Here is a 12,428-nt window from a genome sequence, read left to right on the forward strand (position 1 = left end):
ATACCTCAAATGCTTTCTTGTCATTGGGCCTATTTGAGCCCCATTGTGGTGTGGGCGGCAGTTCCTTTCCAAGGTGCCATCTTCACAGATGAGCTGTGCCTGGTGAGGGAAGGGTGGGTGTGCAAAGGGAGGGGTAGCTTTCAGTACTTACCCCTGCATGGAGAGGATTTTATGCATTGGTAAATGTCTTCCTCCCAGTTTTGTCAGCTCCCTGGATTGCGAAGAACAAGGGATGTTTCCTCCTATGCCATCCAGGCAGAAGTACCAGGGACTTTCTTACTATGAAGACTTCTTACCACCTTTTGAGTCAGTGCGGCTCAGTAAGAGCTAGGGTGGCATGAATTAGGGTGACATTAATTGTGCGCTTGTAAATTACCACTTGTGCCCATCACACTTTGTGGTTGGAAGGGGCTCGTCAGAGTATTTCCATTTGAAGGTTTGTATTTTCTGTTTGAAGGACACATTTTGTCCTCTGTGGCTTTTGGCTTTTGTAGGAGGACCTACCTCCCTGCATGAAATGGTTCTCTCTGAAAGGATTTGATGACGAGGTTTCTTTTGCTTTGTTTGTTGTGTGTTTCCCCTGCCTCCCACAGCACCACAGACGTTAGCTGAGATCCTGGGGGTGCGTTCAGCTTGACAGGTTCTGGGTGGGGGAACTTCACAGAGGTCTTCTGGGAAGACGGATCCATTGAAAGGTAGAGAAAAGATGGATATCTGAGCCCCATGGACCACTCCTGACTCACTGAGGTTATTTAAGGAAGGAAAAAATGTTTTGAAAGTAGCAATACTAGTGGAGCTTAGGTCCCTGTGGAACAGGATCCTTTGTCCTGTCCACCTTCCCATCCCACCGGTTGGCCAGACAGCTGCAGATGGGCTCTAAAAGCAGAGTTCTTCCAGCCTGTCTGTAGGAGAGGTTCAGTTAGATCTTTGCCTGTAGCCAACAAGCGAAAATGTGAATTAGTGATTGAAAATCAGTGCTTCAATTCACAGGTGCTGAGACTGATACACCAGAGAAGCACCAGCATTTCTTAAGATAGATGCTCAGGTTGGGCACCCATGCATTACACTGCCAGCTATTCTCATTTACCTAGCGGATTTTCCTTTGTTTGAATATTCTTGTTTAACATTTTGCTTGGTCCTCGAAGGCTTTTGCAGATATCGTGATGATTTCGATTCACTTCGTTACTACTAAAAATTAATATTTGCATTGTAATGACTTGAACTGTAGTACTGAGAAGGCCGATTGCGCTCTGTAGGCATAGAAGAAAGTGCAAATCCCTGTTCCTGAAACTTCCACTGCAGTCTGTTCTTTCTCAGAGGTTTTCAGAGTCCCTTTATCTCACTGCAAAAGAAGAGTAAAATAAAGCAAAACACCAGATATTAGATTTGTTTGGGGAGGATGGCTCTGAAACCACTCAGGAACTGGGAGTAGCTTGTTTTTTCAGCTGAGTCTGTTTAGTCTGAAAACAAAGGTCACCTTGGCGCTTTTGGACTTTGGAAGCCTGTAATCCAGATTTGAATGTGGAGAGGGAGCCCATCTTATTTGGGTGTCAAAAAGTTGTGAGGTGCAAGTCTTTTAAAAAGGACAAGAGATTTTTTTTTGAGAGACATTAGAAGAGGGACAGACTGACAGACAGCAAGATCTGTGAATCGGGCACCGTTAAGACATCTCAAATCGGACATCTGGAAACGGAGGCCCCCGAAATCTGTTGTCAACTTTGAAAATCCTATTCCCGCTCCCCCTCCTGCCAGCTTTGAAAGTTCGAACCGTGTTCTTTTTATCACATTTGTCATTCCTTAGTAATGAAGCTCTGGCATTCAAAATTTGGCTGACAACTTTGTGGGTATGAGCCAAAATGAAGTTCAACTTGCACCTTTCCCTGATGCACCCAGTGCTGTTCGCAGCGAGAGGCAGAAGTCTGAACTAGAGGGACTCCAGACTCATTCATTACGGCAATTACTATCTTCTCGCTGATGCCAAAATTAAGCTTGTTTTCTTTATGCTAATGTAGGTGGACAGGAACTGATGAAGTGTACGCAACAGGAATGTTGAGAGAGAAAGTGCCATGTATAAACCATTTCTTCTCAGGCTATTCCTTCATCTTTAATAATGTAAAGGTCATAAATCTCCTGGAAATCATGTAAAATCAGTGCTGCAAAAGACTTAGAGCAGTGCCAGGCTAGCTTAGGTTTTATTTTATAGAGGCTCAAGTCCAGCACTTTAAAGTTTGCTAATTTTAAATACATTTAAATGCACTTCCAAAGTAATTTAGATCTATAAACTGAATGTATAGTTCAAGTGACATTGGGAGAACTGACTTTTAGGGAAGGAGCACAACTCAGAAATGAGGTCTGATGTACGGTCTGCTGGGCATGGCTTCCGTCTTTATCTGTGGCCAACTGTATGGATTGCATAAGGTATTTAGGGTATAAACTGAGTATGGGCCAGAGTCCAAGTGTGCCAAGCACCCACGCGGGAAGCAAGCCCAACCAGGAGCATGTTTTGTGGCAAGTCATGTAGCTGTCCTTGGGCAAACCCGGTGCTCCCTCTTTGCATTTCTTTAATTCAGTGTTTGGCAGCAGATGGCTTGAGGCTGCATTTTGAGAAGGCTCAGGTTTGGTCTCCTTGTCCGGAGGTAACGGTGGCAATATTTGTGCTCACATTGCTGTTCGCATTTGCGGCCTGAAGTCCTCCTGCTCTAACCACTGAGATTGTACCTTCTCAGAGGTCCCACAGCTCAGGTTCTGCATCGTCAAGGCATTGCGGTAGCTGACACCCATCTCTGGGAAGGGCTGAGAAGTCACAGTCACCAAGCTTTTAAAACGTTCTGAAATCCCACCCTGCTTTGTGTGAAAACGCAAAGTGCTTCAGACTAGATTGCTCTTGGTTGACTAACGTGGTATTTCCCTAAAGTGCGGAGCAAAGGACTCCGCTTCCTTTGAGCAAAACATGAGGGCTGCTATCACTTAATCATTTTGGACCTCCGCTGGTTAATTACAGCCCTTCCTGGCCTCCCCTATGGGGTAATGGTCTTTAAACCATGTATCCAGTTGTTTGTTCAGAGTAAGTGTTTTAATTTTCAAATGCTTGTGCTTTTTCCCTTCTATAGGTGTTGCTGTGTTAGCAACATAACTATTACTGTTGGTTGTCCAACATACAAGTTAGACAGAGAAAAATGTTTCTGATGTAATTTAATTCCCATTTACAGGCAGATGGAATTAAAGTCTGGTTTCTGATTGCAGATGCACAACGTGCTTGAAGAGGCATCTGAATCTCTGAAGCTGAGATTTGCTGAATTGCCTTTTGGTGCCCAACTTTTACTGATTTCAACAAGAATTGAACGAGAATTTGAATCCCAGAGGCAACACTTACACATTTCAGTTCAAATCTTACGAAACTATGTGGATACGGATCCCTAAAGTAGCACAGGCTTACAGCGTGTAGCTCAGAAATTATTCAAACTTTTTTTTGAAATTAAATAGACGTTCCTGATAAGTTCGTTAAATCTTTCTTCTTGCAAGTATATTTGCTCGGCAGCTGGCATACGATGTTCTCAGGGTTGATTTTCTGCTTTGTGGGGGAAAGCACCTGGAGTTTTTGTTGTCCTGTCGAGGAACTAAAAGTTTGCACAGCTTTTTTTTCTCTGAGGTCATTAGTGAACATACAAAGAAACTTTATAAATCGTATCTGAGCCTACATGGTAAGCAGGAAACGAATGGTTACACAAGCGGTGGCCGGTTTTGAGTGGGAGAGATGGAGATGATAAGCCATGCCTTGCAGATTGGTGTCAATGGCTACAGTGGAGCAACACCTTCCCTTATTTTGGGATGTAACCATGTGCGTGAGTTGCCCGAGGAACTGGACAACAAACCAGGTTTCCTCCTGGTCGGGATTGCAATTGTATCCGAAACTTTAGAACTGGTATTTTTTAGCGATAGGACAAGAGGAAATGGCCTCAAGTTGTGCCAGGGGAGGTTTAGATTGGACATGAGGAAAAATTTCTTTACTGAAAGAGTGGTTAAACATTGGAACAGGCTGCCCAGGGAAGTGGTGGAGTCCCCATCCCTGGAGGTATTTAAAAGACGTGTAGATGAGGCGCTTAGGGACATGGTTTAGTGGGTGGTGGTGTTGGGTCGATGGTTGGACTCGATCTTAGAGGTCTTTTCCAACCTCAATGATTCTATGATTCTATGATTCTATGGTAAACCCCGAGGAGATGTTTCTAAAATACATGTGGCAAGTCCATCGCAGTCTGCTGTGCTAAGCGTTTCTTTTCTTTCCTCCCCCTGCCCAGCAATCAAAGATAAATACATGGACTGGACGGAGTTTCTCATACACGATTTGACTGGCGCCCGGACTGCACCCGCAAATTTACTGGAAGGCGTATGTATTAGATTGCAGTTTCTATCCGATCCGGTGTCGCGGTGTGCATGCTGCAGCAGTGTTTGCGCTCCCGACGCGTAGGGCTGTGTGCTTGCAGCGTCTGTGTGCTGGCAGCGGGGTCTGATCCAGCACTGGCCGAAAGTCGGTGGCAACGTTGCCTTGACTCCGCTGGCTCTGCGTCTGACCCAGTGATGGGTAGTTTGGTTTGCCTTTAGGCTGGAGGGTGGTATTTAGAAAGCTGGGTACTCAAAAAAGGCTGGGTGGTGCAGGAGAGCATGGAGGGAGTCCGTAGGAAGGGAGGACGCAGCCATTCAGTGCCCCGTTAGATCCACCAAACTGATAACCTGAGCTTTCAGGTCAGGACACAGGTTGGAGAGGGGGTTTAGCAGGTTGACGGGGAGCACTGTCAGATTTATGTATATATGGAAATAGCTCCCCCAAGGACATTCCCTCCACCTAAACACAGCAGTCAGATTTAGCAGGGAAGTTGGGTGAGGTGGCCTCAGTCGTTGGTAGTCAGGAGAGAAGAAGGGTCTGTTTTTTTCAGATGCACCCATATGGCCAAGAGCCCAGTCTGTGCAGCATATTCACAGGGTGGCTTACACCTGGAGCAGCCTCAGCTTGCCTTGAGATCTTGGACAAAAATCCCGCAGATTCACCTTGAAACTGTGGGAGCAGGGCACCTTCTCCATTGGGACGTGCCCTGCTCTCCTGTGGATGCTGTGTGGACGTTTGGAGAGGAGACGGCCCGTCCTGCAGGAGATAATTCTCTCTGCCCCTCTGTATTTAGGCTGGGAATAAAGGCATACAGGCGGTTTACCTTTGTGTAAGCGCTCCTGTTGGCTTTTTGGAAGCAAGCGTGCATCCAGGCACCATTTTTGATCGTCTTGTCCCTGGTCACTCCCACCTGCCACAGCTGCATCCTTTTTCCACGTGCCTGCGCAGTACGAGCTGCCTGGCAGGGAGAATTAATAGCGTACCATCAGGGATTTCCCCCCCCCCAGGTCTGTTAGCCGAACAGGCCTTGCACGCCCCAAAATGATGCGCATCCTCAGGCCTGCTGCATCCCTGTTCCTGGACCACTCCCAGGTGGCACATGCAAAAAAGCCGGTGGTGTCCAACACCCATCTGCGGCGTACGGCAATGCCGTCGCGAACCTCTCCGTTCCCTTTCCGCAGGCAGAGAAAAGAGGCAGCCCCGGGCAGAAATGCAGAGAGGGAAAACAGTGCATTGGCTTGAAACAGTTGCTGACCCTTTTCTGGTGTTTTATGCAATATATGTGCTTAGTGCTGTCCGTGTCGTGCAATGTATGTAACCTCCTGTCAACAGATTTGCTGTTCTTGAGTGCTGCAGATTGTTGTTACGCTGTTAAATCAATATGTAGTGATACTTTTTTTTTTTTACATGCTAGCTATGCATATAAAGAGTTCTTACATTATGGTAAATGTTAATATTTCATGCAAGCCAATTATTAATCTTAGCCATTCAGTTCTCAGGGGTAAGTGAGAATCCATTGGCTTAAAATCTAGCACACAAATCAGAGAAGCAATATTCGCTTTTATACAGCCAGGGATTTATTATAAGTTAAATCATTACACCATTGTTTCATATTAAAGAATGTTTTGTTGCAATGAAGCAGTTGTATGAGAGGAAGAAAACCATTAAAGTAGATTTCTATTATATTATTAAATTCTGACACTGCATTTTGCCATGAAATAATATTTGAAGAGATTATACAGGTGCTTGTAGCTTATACAATAGAGGAGTGGCTTATCATGGCAAACACATTGTTCTAAGAAATATCTGTTAATCATTGAGCTGGTTAAAACTGTACATGTGATAAGGTTATAGTTAATTTTAATTACATATTTTACCAAATTCTCATTCTGTTGCCTGCATTTCTGGCTTAAGAGAGATGTAGTCAATATAGGTTGCATTTCAAAATTTTGAATATTTTCAAAATTCAATATGAAAGAAAACTTTTTTGAACAAAATTCAATATGAAAGAGAACTTTTTTGAAAAATAAGGCTTTTTCCTCTTTTTTTTTTTGGTAGCCACCCCTAGGAAAGAACCACCTGGACTTACTCTGATTTACAGAAATAATATTTTAAAAAATACCTTGAAAGGTTTATTTTGTTTAATTAAGTAGAAGTGGGACAAACACATAGGGGGGGAAAAAAAATTCCTTGTTTGAAATATATTTTGCTTGTGCTTAACATCTCCTTTGGGGACCAATACTCCCAGCTCTTGGGCTGTTTTTTAGTGCTGCTTTTAAAGCCCTGGAATCAAGAAATTGCATAAGAATTGGAACTTGCACTTAAAAAAAAAAAAAGAAGAAATCTAACTGTTACGTTAGTGGAGAAAAGCTTGACAACACAGCGATGCTCACAATCACAAAACAAAAACACTGAGCCCCTAAGGTATCGTTCTGCAAAGCATCTCATGGTTTTTTAATGCCTGCGGTTGGCAGCTTTGCAGGTGTAAAGTTAAGCACATGTGTAAATGGTTGCAGAACTGGGATCACAGAAAATACTGTATGTAAGCAAATAACCTCATTTACTGTGGTTTCTTGGGCGTGGTGGCTTGATCCAGCAAATCCTGTGTGCCTTGAGCTTTGATCCCAAGGCCACTGAAGCCGATGGGAGCCTGCCATTGGCTTTGGGGTAACCACCATAGACTCTTGCATCCATGGCAGTGGGGAATAATTTGCTCTACATGCCAGTAGGAGTGAGATAAGACTTTTGGTGGGAAGGATCAGTGCACGGAGGGCAATTTTAGGGTCATGCGCAAAATAGTTGCCTTTTAGGTAAATGCCAGTGTCCAGTCCTGTGATTGGTTCTTATTGGCTGCAATCAATGAGAATTTGGTTTGAAATCCTCCAATATAACTGGGCTTGAGTTGTTCAGGAGCATCCTAAGTGGATGTGCCTTATGAGCTGTTCCACCTTTTATTATTCTTTTTTTGTTGTTGTTGATGATGTCGGTTGAGAAATTAGCACAACTGTTGTTTTCTGTTTTACTTCTGAATTTGCACTTGGAAGACATTGGGTAAAATAGAAGAAGAACAGACTGTTTGCTGATCGCTTGGATGATGGTGTGAAAAACAAAAATAATCTTCTGCTGTCATCTGTTTCCTTGAGAAGTCTTCAAATAAAGTTTAAAATAAGGAGTTTTGCTTCTATTCAAACAGCCTCTGCGAGGAAAAAACCCTGTAGACCTCATTACAGTTGATTCCTTAATAGAGCTGCAGGATTCCCAGAATCCCTTTCAGTACTGGATAGTTAGTGTGGTTGAAAATGTTGGAGGAAGATTACGCCTTCGCTATGTGGGATTGGAGGAGACTGAATCCTATGACCAGTGGTTGTTTTACTTGGATTGCAGACTTCGACCAGTCGGTTGGTGTCAAGAGAATAAATACAGAATGGACCCACCTGCAGGTAAAGAGCCTCCTAAAAATACTGTCTCCCTTTGTGGCGTTTACTGATGTTTTGAGATGCTCATGCAACCCATTTCGTCTTATCCAGCATTCACATTGCTTTTACAGTGGTTTCTACCTGTAACACAGGTGGCATGTGAAAGCCATCTAATTTGGGTTCAAAGTGGGTCAGGTAAACTGCATTAAATTTATTTAATAAATTCAGTTTAGCTTAGCTCACTCCTGGAAGGAAGCAGTGTCCAATAAAAGCAGCTTCGTGCATTGTTCCACCAAAAGGCAGAGCTGATGGGGACGGTCCAAGGATGTGCCTGCTTGCCCAGCCCTTTTCAGTGGCGTTTTAGTGGCCAGGTCTTCCTGGCCATACTGTAGGCATCCTGGTGGAGACCTCACTGGGAGCCAGTCTTCTGCTGTCCAAATCAAGTCCTAGGTGACACCTCTCAGCATATACTAGGCTCCATTTGCTGTCCCCTCAACCAAACACCTCTTGCCCGTTTGTCTTTCCGTGGCCACACACATTTCTCTTGGGTAGCAGTAGACCTCCATGAAATTTCCCAGGGCTGGAGAAAGTCTTTTGGGACCCTCATGGTCCCTCTAACACAGGTCTTTCATATTCTGCTGTAACATTGCTGTACATCTGCCAAGTGAGACCTGCCTTGTGTGTAACCAGTCAGAAAGTGCATTAGGGGTGCTGGGTTTGTCTGCCTGTCCATGTCAACCTGCCCATCAAGGGGTTATGGGATGTCTGTTGCTAGAAGCTAAGAAAATACTCCTTTGAGTAAGGATAGGTGGGTCTTTCAGATTTAAAAGACCACAGTTTTTGTCCTGCATTTTCTCCAAGGGAGTGAAGTCCTTGCAAGTATGTCAGACCAGACTCAACATCAGGAGACTGCGACTTAGAGAAGAAGCTCTCTAGAGTTGAGTGTAGTGTTCAAACCGGCTTGGAAGGAGGGAGATAGGGACTGCAGTTAGGCCAATCTGAGGTCAGAAACTGGAAGTCACAAATCCAGGGGCAGGAGAAGTACAAGGAACAGGAGCCAGGCAGAAGAGTCAGGCATGAGCAGGCTGGGCCAGGAGGTTGGGCAAGAGTAGAGTTTAGGGGTCAGCTGGAATCAGACTCCAAACAGTGGGACTGGGTTTGGCAAAAGGAGCAGGATCAAACCAGCAGGGCAAGAAGGAGTGCAAGGCTGAGTGTAGGGGAAAACAGGATTACTAAGGTATAGCAAGCAGGATATGGGCTGGGGACCACAGTACACAGCAGGGGCTCAGGGCTACTTGAAGCCCGCTGGAGAAATGCTTGCAGAGGCATTCACTGGCAGGTTCTGGGGCTGGCTTTGGAGATGTCCAGCCAGGCTATACTCCATTACAGTGGGGGATGACTGGGAGGGTGAATTTTCTCCACCACAGCAATAATACTGGTCAAAACTTTGTGAAAGTTTCTGGGCAGTTGGGTTTCTCTCTACTCAGGACATTTGGCTCTGCGTTGGTCTGACTTGAGTTGGCCAAGTTGGTTGAGTCAAGTTGGTTGACTTGTCTTGGAGTTAGGGATCTGGTTAAACATGACAGCTTAGACTGTTGCGTGCATGGTCTGCTTTGGGGCAGAAAGTGTGCAGCATCTGTATTTTTCGTAAATACTTGGGGCCACAAAGCTGTTTGCCAAGTCCTGTGGAGCATGGCCCATATTTGCGAGCTGTTTACACCTCCAAGTTGGATGCCTGAGGACTGCTGTTTCCTTTGAGAAGTGCGGTGCTTTCTTGGTTAATACATAGGTTTTGGCCCAGCAGACCTATTCCGCCTTTTCCTGTGTAGGTGGATGACTTACACAGGTCCATGCCTCATTTTCCTTGTGCTGTGGGTGAAGTTTTTCCGTGAGTGTCAAATGATAGCAGAAAGGTAGCCCTCCTTTGGGTAGGTATTTCTGATGTGGCTTCTGTCCATCACACCTGATTCGGAGAGGTTACCCCGATACATGCAATTGTCATGTTCACAAGTCTGTCTGAGTCTTGGGTCTAACTTGGGGTCTCGAATGCTTTTTGGAAGCGTGTGTTTTTCTTCACTGATAGGTAGGAATCAATGTTCCCCATCACTTTAAATTAGATGCGAATGCTGGAGAGCATGAATATCACTCTGTTATTTTACACAGTATTTGTGTTAGAGAGAAACACTTTTTCATTGGCTGTCTTTGAACCCTCTTGGCCTGTATAGGTTTGGTGAATCAATACAGAAATGGCCCAAACGAGATTTGTGCTTCCTCTTTGTTTATTCCATTCTTTTTCTATTCTTTCCTCCTTTTATCCAGTTGTGCTTTTCCTTCTCTATGGATTCCTCCCCATCTCTTTTTTCCTTTTCATTTTTTAAGTTGTCTTGTCTCTAAACTTGTTGTTGGATTCTTTATTTGCTGAAGTTGTTTCTTCTCCCCTCTCCTTGATTTAAATGCTTTTAAAATTTCTTTCTCTTGTTCTCATCTGTCTTCATCTGATACCTCTTTCGTCTCCTTGGCATTTCTCTGGTCATTCACTTTTTGGTGAATGTTGTTATTAATGAATTCAATGCCCGAGATCTTCTTCCTGACTTCCATTGACTTAAATAGGTGGTCATTACTTTACATCTCCTAAAGTTGTGTCTCACAGGAGTTTGCTGAGAAAAGACCCTTTGGGTCTGAACTCTTCCATTTTCTCACAAGTCCTCTCCTGAACATGCCCCCAGGGATCTTTCTTTCATCCCCCCCTTCTGGTCTACCCAGTTGTCAGGCTCTGCACTGCAGGAGGTAGCCAGTCAGAAATGGGAATCTTGAGTTGTTTCTGGAGGCAGGAATGCTGGTTGTTCCACTTCTGACATAGTGGACTATATCAGCCATTTGATGTCCACCTAACATCAACGCGTTCATAAAGCACAATGGATGAATAAAGCGTACGAGACAGTTGTGGTGTCACATTAACCCAGAGGAAGAAGAGGGAAAAAGCCAAGTGGCTGGTCTTAGGGAATCTCTTTCAAATTAAAGAGTCTGCAAAAGAAATCTGGGAGCAAGCAGGCAGGCAAGCAGTATTGAGTTGTCAGGGTGAGATGATGGCAGCAGAGAGCTCTAAAGAAACTCAGGGATGAAGCTACTAAACCACAAACTGTCAAAGGATGCAATTTCCTAAGGACCTCAGGGCAGGAGAGTGTGCCAGGGACACATCCCTGCCTGCTTACATCCTTCCTAGTGACTTCTGTAGTAAATAGGATTTGGACTAGGAAGACCTTTGTTGTGTGAAAGACCTAGGACGGACCTTCTTAGGAAAGAGAGACGGTCTGTGGGCAGTATGTTGGCTTTTTACACATCAGGGATTAAATTCACCTGCCGTAGCATAGGCATCAAAAAGACAGTTCAGCATGAGCTATTGCTTTCTCTTTATGATCAGTGGAGAAAAGGGGATGCCTAAGACATGTCTAACATAGGTCAGATGAAATGACATCTTCATAAGCCTATTTTTTTCCACTCAGGGTGGTTGAAAGCAACGAACGCAGACCTGGTTGTCTAACTTGAACATTTGAAGCCAGTTGTGGTGACTCCTTGATTGATAACAGGATCAGTCTTAGACTGTATATCAAAACTGTTCTGAATCTCCTCCGAAGAGATGTTGAGGACACGCAGCTCCTCCCAAATCAGGCTGCATGTTCAATTGCTATCAAATGAGGATGTTCAGTTATACATCGGTTCTGCAGGTTGTGAGTGCTTTGCCTACCCTTGACTTGGATGCTGCATATGCATCTTCAGCCTTTTTTCCCTTTTTGTCTGGGCGGTGATTTTCCTGTGTTGATCCACCTCTGGGACCTGCCAAGTTGGGTTTCGCCTTGCACAGCAGTTTGAGGTCAGTTGTTCAAGATGCAGAGCATCTCATATAAAGGAGATCCCATGGATCCAAACATCTACAGTATTTTGGGTCTCTTTTCTGAAGCCGTCCACATCCTAGCGCCCGCTTGATGTACAAGAATGTGCAAGAGGGTCCTTAGGAAATAGTACCCTGGCTGTCTTCTCCAAATGGCAACTTTCAGGGGCTTTGTGTGTCTCGTGAGCCCTTTTAACTGAGGCAAAGGGGTCATAGCGTGTTTTCCCCTCAGCTGTATATCTGAATCCAAAATAAACCTCTTTGCTAGTGCAAATTGGCACAGGCTGCTTGACACAGAGCCGCCGATGGTCTTGCCTCGACTGCTTATGCAGGAGGAGATCGTCTCATTTTATGTTACTTTCTATTTAAAGACAAATTGGCAGTCATTTTAATTACTCATTCCTTGTTAACCTAAATACAAATTGACACAGTACACTTTGTTCAATTACCTGCAACCCTATCACTTACACAAAATGCTTTATGCTCTTTCAACTGTGCGATTTAGTGTCCATATACTTGCCAGCATAAGCTAACTGCCACTAATTAAATGTGCATATGATACTACTTGCTGGTTATTGAAACCATTGGAGTTGTCTTTATCTCTCAAAGTTTGTTGACACTGCCCAAAAAAGTTGCTGCTTGTTTTCACTGATTTTGGGCAAAGTTGCCCAAAATGCCACTTCCTTCTTCTTTCCTATGCTTCACTGCCATCACGGTAGAAAACGAGGGTCTGTTTTCAGCT

At 44.4% G+C, this 12,428-nt stretch overlaps 1 protein-coding gene across 1 annotated transcript in view; it reads left to right on the forward strand.

Annotated features, from left to right (window-relative positions):
• Positions 1–12,428, forward strand: part of SFMBT2 (Scm-like with four mbt domains 2) — a 104,330-nt gene that overhangs the window by 33,671 nt on the left and 58,231 nt on the right. The window contains exons 4-5 of the mRNA XM_009290413.1: positions 4,296–4,384; positions 7,575–7,821. Coding sequence (XP_009288688.1) covers positions 4,296–4,384; positions 7,575–7,821 — 336 coding nt within the window. The remainder of the gene's footprint in view (positions 1–4,295; positions 4,385–7,574; positions 7,822–12,428) is intronic.

This window comes from Aptenodytes forsteri, unplaced genomic scaffold, assembly GCF_000699145.1.
Source record: "Aptenodytes forsteri isolate BGI_AS27 unplaced genomic scaffold, ASM69914v1 Scaffold173, whole genome shotgun sequence".
Classification (NCBI taxonomy): Eukaryota; Metazoa; Chordata; class Aves; order Sphenisciformes; family Spheniscidae; genus Aptenodytes; species Aptenodytes forsteri.